Consider the following 7,382-nt stretch of genomic DNA (forward strand, 5'->3'; position numbering starts at 1 on the left):
AACAAAAAATGGAAAAAAATGTCCTCGGGTGAGGATAAAAAAATAAATAAATAAAAGCTTTTGGCTTTTCAGGGTTATTAAAAGGTACTCCTAAGAGCGAGGAGAGCTACCTATTAATGGATGTGTGGGTGTGCATTGCCTTACAGGAATTTAAACTCTGCCTTAGAAGGCAATGTATGTACAAAGCCATGTTGTCCTTTTACTCAAGTAAAAGGTATTTGAGGTCCTGCGAGGAGGATTGAGTTTAGCCATCTCTTCTCAATTGTTTCTGGTTTAGATCCAATTTATTTATTTTATTTTATTTTTTTTATCCTCACCCGAGGATATTTTTCCATTTTTTGTACAGATAGAGTGGGAGGGAGAGAGAGGAAGGGAGAGAGAGAGAGAAACATCGATGTGAAGGGACACATCGAATGGCTGCCACCCGCACGACCAACCAGGGCCGGGGACAAACTGCAACCGAAGTACGTGCCCCTAGCGGGAACCGAACCCGGGTCTCTCCGGACCGCAGGCCGACACTCTAACCGCTGAGCCAAACTGGCCAGGGCTATTTTTATTTTTTTAAATAGGTTTTATTAAATGGCAGTGGGGAATGGGGTTATGTTTACACCTTGGGGCCATAGGGCTACTTTACATGGAGATTCTGCACTTCTCCCTACTGGAATGTGGTTTTGGTGGGGAGTTCCTATCAATAGACTGCTGTGTGCAATGGGCCAGTGACCCCGAATTTTAGTCCTGTTCCATCGACATTGACCTATTTTGCTTTTATGAGCTTTTGACTGGAGAGCTGATTGATCCAAGGAATTACAAAAACTCCTTAATAACAAAGGCATTTATTCAACAAATATTTATGGAGTGCCTGTTGGGTGCCAGGTGCTGGGCACAGGGTGGTGACCAAAAAGGAAGTGGTTCCTGTGCCATGTTTCTGACAATCAAGTGTAGGAGGGACTCACTTTTGACATAATTTGTAGGATGCTTTAAAGCTCTGGGGTTGCCTGTTTGTGTCTCTTAGAGATTCTTGATTTTTAAAAAGTCACCATCTTTCTACTTGGTTATATTCCAGTTAGCTTATTGGGAGAGGGACGATAATGGGGAAAGGACCAACTGGGGGTCAGGGGGCGAGTAATGAGTTGCTGAATATTAGAGCTTAGCAGTTACTCTTCACAGGAATGATATGTCCTGATCCTGTCAGCCTGTGTTCTCTTTTATACGGCTATTACCCGTTCTCTCACATCTCTATCAGTGACTGTTTCATTTTCTCAATCCTTTTCCCAAAAGAGGTTTCAATTACATTTGTGCAGTAAAATAAAGTGACTCACAAAACAAACAAACAAAAAAAGCCCTGGTCGGTTTGGCTTAGCAGTTAGAGCATTGGCCTGCGGACCAGAGAGTCCCGGGTTCGGTTCCCACTAAGGGCACATACCTCGATTACAGTTTGTTCCCCGCCCCGGTTGGGGTCATGTGGGTGGCAACCGCACAATGTGTCTCTGTCACGTCAATGTTTCTCTCTTCCTCCCTCGCTATCTGAAGATAAATGCAAAAATGTCCTTGGGTGAGAATAAAAAAACAAAACAAAGGTAGTTTAGCTCCCTTCTGAAGGAGCCCACAGATATCCATTGAGGGAGAATCCCATTAGGGGGATTTACCTTTATCTTCCTGGAGTGCCCTTCCTGCTCAAACAGCTCTGACTTTTGATTCTGCAGTGATCGGGATTCCCGTCTTTGGCCAAATACACTCTTGGCCAAGAAAGCAGGAAAGGAGGCACTGGGTCAGAGAGCAAGAGGGGGTGGCCCATTTCCTAATCTCATCCCCTCGTAATCCCTTTCATCTTGCTTAGCCATACAGGGATGAAGACCAGAAAGATCTCAGTTACTGTACACACCAGGGGGTCAAAAGGAAATACCCTCTCACCATCTCCCTGCAGAGTAGAGGAAGGTTGCCTATTGTAGTCCCTTGTTCCTATTTTTTCATTTGTTTTATTTTTCCCAGTCAAACCTAGAAATTAGACTCAGATATCCACATAAATAAGTTTATTGAAAAAGTACATAATTAAGTATAAATAATAAATAAAACTCCCCCTTAAACTACTGCCAATAGAATAAATAATCCCAAATTTTCCCTTCCCATCTAATAAATACTCAACATGTCCTAGGTCAGTATCATAAGTCCATCAGTATTAGTAATTCTTCAACACATACAAGTCCCATTAGAATTAATGGACTGATTCACTTATTGGCTCACAGGTGCCTCAGCTGATAGGTTCATCTTAGCATTGTTGAGCCATGAAGAGCTGGATGCCATCCTTAAGCTGTTGGCTTTAGGGGCTCAGGGTTGCTGCTCCATGGGCAAAGACTCTGGCAGCTACAGCCACAAAGGCCTGGAGGCTGCGAAGGATCTTAGGGCGGAGAAGGAGGCGCTGCCACGGTTGGCTGGGACTGGGGCTTGGAGTCTGCTCAGTCTCCCAGTGGTGCCCCTCAGGCTGAAAGGACACGACACAATTAGGACTCTAAATCCTTCTCACACACACAGTCTGTCAGAGATTGCAAGCCACCATCCTCTAGGCCCCTAGTTCATACCTGCAAAAGTTGCCTGAGACCCAGTAGGGAAGTGTGGAGCTGGCTCACAGGGCCATTAGGGAGTACAGCAGGCTCCCCTGTGAAAATGTCTGAGCCCAGCAGCTTCTCATAAAAAACCAGGCCCTGGTGGATCCTTTGCAAACAGGACTGGGGAGAAAAAGCAGTGGAAAAAAAAATTGATACCCTCTTCCTATTCCATCCAGTTCTTTGCCTTTCCTAGACACAGGTATGGTCTAAATGGGTACCCACAAACATTCACATTGAGATCCTAACCCACAGTGTGATAATATTCGAGGGGGCCTTTAGGAGGTGATTAGTTCACGAGGATGGAGCCCTCATGAATGGGATTGGAGTTTATAAAAGAGACCCATGGAGCTCCTTAGCTCCTTCTGAGGATATAATCTGGAAGAGGGCCCTCACCCAACCATGCTGGTACCCTGATCTCCTTGGGCATGGATCTGGAGAAATTTATCTTTCACAGCTTCCAGAACTGTAAGAAATTTCTGTTGTCTATAAACTACCCAGTCTATGGTATGTTGTTACAGCAGCCTGAATGGACAAGGACACATACAACTTTTACTAATTCACCATGGTACCCAGCTATGTCCCCATTCCCTTCTTCCTTGTGGCCTAGCCTCATTTTAGTACCTGACTGTTATCCCTGAGTCCTTGGGGATCACAGCCATCCTCACACTGGATATGGGGCACATCACTTGTAATCTCGTCATCTTCCTTTTCTCCCGCGAATCTTGGTAGATCCTGGAATGGAGCAGAAGCATAAAATAAGTACTTTTGAACCCCACATTGACTCTCAGGCCCATGACTTTCCCAGGAACCCCACTCCCCTGTCCTCTCACTCCCTGATGGCCTTTAACCCTCCAGTTTCCATCTGAGGCCACAGAGTCTCCCACTGCATGCTGCCTTGGAGAGCTTGAAGAGGCTATTTTTTAGTCCCAAAGGCTGCCACTCACCACATGTCCCATTGGTGAATGTGCACTCCAAGCCAGTGTGCAGAGCTTCTGTGAGAGCTGCTGGCACTGAGCCCAGGCAGGGCTGCTGCCTTCAGGCACAGTCCGGTCCTGAGTGGTCCAGGGTGGCAACAGCAGCAGCACTAGAAGCATCACAGCTCTGCTCCCCAGCATCTTGGTGTCTGCTTCTCAAATCTGGCTGGCTCTGCCTTGCTCCAGTCCCTGTGAAATCTCTGCCCACTTCCCTTGCTCAGAGCCTGATATTCTCTCTTCTATGTGTCTCTGGTTTGGTTTCCTCTGTTCACTGAGGTTCTCAGCTGCTTCCCTTATTTTTCTCTCCTTGTCTCTGAGTCCCTTTTTAAGGTCCCTGTATTGTAACACCCGCCCTTTATACTAGCAGGTGACTCACAGCAGGTGGGATTCCCCTCCCTGCATCATACTCCTCTATGGGGAGCCCAGGTATGCAGCCTCAGTTCCAGGGGAAATGACTCTTGTGGTTGCTGTGGCTGGAGGCCTGGGATGGTACATATGTGTAATGCTCTCCAGGAATCGAAATGGCTTTAGAAGGGGTGGGGGGTGGGGGGTGGAGTAACGAATATTTAAATGAATCTAGTTCCTTCCTGTTTAACCTTTTTCTCATCTTTTTGCCTCTCAAAACTGTGCCCCACCCCCCAACCTAATTTCCTTACCTCCCCCTGCCTGAGGAAAAACCAAAACAGAAGCATTTATTTCCCAATAAGATGGCAAGCTTAGTTTGGAATGAAGTTTGGGTTCCCACTAGATGCCCTCTAAAAATAAGAGGGCTTCTTTTTCTCCATTGGTAACTTATTTTCACTGGGAGAGAATGGACATGAAGGCACTTTGAGAATTGGGCAGCCATATAAGTGAAGAGCACTTTGAGATCTGGTCAGCCATATAAATGCTGTCTAAAGTGTTACTGCTCCTCCACTTCAGGCCTCACTCTGGAGGGTAGGAGGGCTGTTGGAGGGAGGGACTTGTTGCTAAGAACCAGCTGATTCTTCAACCTTAGTGACCCAAAGGTTCATGGGCTCTGTGGGATGCAAGTGACAGTTTTGGGGGAACACCGGTGTAGCAAGTGCTAGAAGTCCAATTTAGATATTCCAGCCCCTATACCATGGCTAAGAAATCCAGGAATTCTGGATACTTGAAGGTGCATAGTGTCAATGACGCTGTCCAGGCCTTCAGCCTGTTGCATCCATGGGTAAAATCCGCTGACACTGATTTCATCACCCTCCCTGATGCAACATCAGTGAAACAGCTGAGAGTGTGAGGTTAGGCGTGGGAGTGGAGGGTGGTCCAAATCTGGGGCTGCCCCAACCCTAGTGGAGGGTCCCAGGACAATTTGGACGTCAGAATGAGGCCATGAGTGACCACACAGATGGCTTCCAAAGCCTCCCCAAGAGGTTGACCCTTTTCCTTTGAGAAACACCCTCGACAGAGGTCTCCCTTCCCTTAGAACAATTCAAAACTGCCCAGTGAAACTTCTGATTCAAATGTGACTTTCTGGTAAATTCACCCTTTGGATAAAACATCTCCAGCATTAGAGGCGTTACCTCAGTTTGAGTGAGGAATGGTTTCCCTCTTCCCACATATAGGCCTGGGGTTAGAGCCACTGCTAATGGCAGGGCTGGATCGGGGGCCACCACTGGAGCCCACGCTGAAGCTCACACTAGGCGTAGTATCACAAAGTGTGCCAGGGCCAAACCTGGGACCAGAACTGACTGAAGCTGGAGCCTATTCTAGAGCCTCTTTCACAGCTGGTGCCAGAGCCAGAGCCAGATATGCTCCATGATCTAGTGATGGCAGTGGAAGTAGGGGAGCTCACTTCAGTTTTGTATAGTTTGTCCTATGCTTTTTCCACCTCAGACACCCAATCTGGGAGCCTTAAAGGACAGGAGATGAAAGGTGAAAAGGAGGAGGAGGAAGTGAAGCCCTGGGGGATGAGATGAGAGGGACAAGGGTGAGCTGGAGGCATGGGATTCTGCTGCTTTGTTTCACTTCCTGGTGCTTTGGGAATTGGGTAGGAAGCAAGGTTTGTGGGGCGATTGTGGGACTGTCGTGTGGCAGGAACTACTTCCGGTACTTTATCTGACCTGGAGCTGCAAGGAGACCCTGACGTCAGCAGGGCTTTAACTGTTATGCAAATCACTTCACAAGATACTCCTAAGTAGACCTTTCCAGTTGGACACCCAGGCTCCAAATCCAGTTGAAGTTCCCCCAGGTGATTAATAATGATGGCTAAGACCTGGCTGGTTTGGCTCAGCAGTTAGAGTCAGACAGTGGAACAAACAGTCTCCAGTTCAATTCTGGACAAGGGAATGGTCAGTTGCAGTTTTGTCCACGGCTCTGGTTGGGGTCGTGCGTACAGGAGGCAACTAGTTGATGTGTCTCTCTCACATTGATATCTCCCTCTCTCTCTCTCTCCCTCCCACTCTATCTAAAGATAAATAGAAAAAAAATATCCTCGGGTGAGGATTAAAAAAAAAAAAAAAAGATGATGACTAATATACAGGGTGGGGCAAAAGTAGAGTTACAGTTGTTAATATGAAAGAATAATACAAGAACAAACTGTTTTGCAAACTCACAACTGTAAACCTACTTTTGCCTCAACCTGTATGTATATCCATTCTCACTTGATGCCAATACCCTGGAGCCTCAGTTCTCAAACTTAATTCATTCCAGAAGGCTGTTCTGGAAGCAATTTGTTTGAAAACTGAATCATTCTTTCCCATTAGAAATAATGTAAATTGGCCCTGGCCGGTTTGGCTCAGCGGTTAGAGTGTCGGCCTGCGGTCCAGAGAGACCCAGGTTCGGTTCCTGCTAAGGGCGCGTACCTCGGTTGCAGTTTGTCCACAGCCCTGGTTGGTCGTGTGGGTGGCAGCCACTCAATGTGTCCCTTTCTTGTCGATGTTTCTCTCTCTCTCTCTCTCCCTCCCTCCCTCGCACTCTGTCTGAACAAAAAATGGAAAAATGTCCTCGGGTGAGGATTAAAAAAAAAAAAAGAAAGAATGTAAATGGAATTAATCCATTCCAGACCCCCAAAAGCAAAAAAATAACAAAAAAACATGAAAATATTCACAGCACAATTTCCTGAGATGTTAGCAATGCGAAGTTTAGCAGTAAACTGACTCATACTTGTGAATTCTCTCCTAAAAGACGTGTGCCTGATCATATAGGTCAGCATGAAATGGTTGTCGGATCGAGAACTGAAATTTTGTTCAACAACCCTTTAATGCTGACACCTGTATTATCAGTCTTGTGTCTCTTGGTCTATGACCTCTTACTGAGTCTAGGACCGTGCTGAGTCCTAGAAGTGTAAATTCTGGGGTCCTTTTATGAAGGTCTATGTACCAGCCTTTATTGGGGGAGAGAAATGTTTTAAAACTGTATTCTCTGTGAGTAATTCCTTCCACCAAAGAAAAAGAAGCCCTGTATGTGGCCTTTAAAAATTGAGTTAGCCCTGGCCAGTTGGCTTAGTTGATTGGAACACAGTCATGTGCACTAACAGATTTCAGGTTCAATTCCCAGTCAGGGCACATACCTAGGTTGCAGGTTCAATCCCTGGTTGGGGCCCATACAGGAGGCAACCAATTTAGGTTTCTCTCTCCCCCCCCCCCATCTCAAATAAATAAAAACATATTCTTGGGTAAGGATTTATATATATAAACTGAGCTAAGGTGGCTTGGAGTCATCTCACAACCTGGATCCATTTCAAAGCAGTTAAAGCTCAGAGTTAGGCCCCAAGAATTCCTCAGAAAAACTGTTGACTGCTAAATCTGTAAGAGTTTTGGGAAGGCAGCACATGGGGCACGCCCAC

General features: G+C 46.3%; 1 protein-coding gene across 1 annotated transcript; it reads right to left on the reverse strand.

Moving 5' to 3' along the window:
* Positions 1-2,317: 2,317 nt before the first annotated feature.
* On the reverse strand, positions 2,318-3,718 carry IL23A (interleukin 23 subunit alpha). Its single transcript, XM_036251637.1, has 4 exons — positions 3,548-3,718; positions 3,225-3,335; positions 2,577-2,723; positions 2,318-2,479 (listed from the first exon to the last, which is right to left on the reverse strand). The coding sequence occupies exons 1-4, from the start codon at positions 3,716-3,718 to the stop codon at positions 2,318-2,320; spliced, it is 591 nt and encodes a 196-aa protein (XP_036107530.1).
* Positions 3,719-7,382: the final 3,664 nt, after the last annotated feature.

This window comes from Molossus molossus, unplaced genomic scaffold (genome assembly GCF_014108415.1).
Source record: "Molossus molossus isolate mMolMol1 unplaced genomic scaffold, mMolMol1.p scaffold_m16_p_10, whole genome shotgun sequence".
Classification (NCBI taxonomy): domain Eukaryota; kingdom Metazoa; phylum Chordata; class Mammalia; order Chiroptera; family Molossidae; genus Molossus; species Molossus molossus.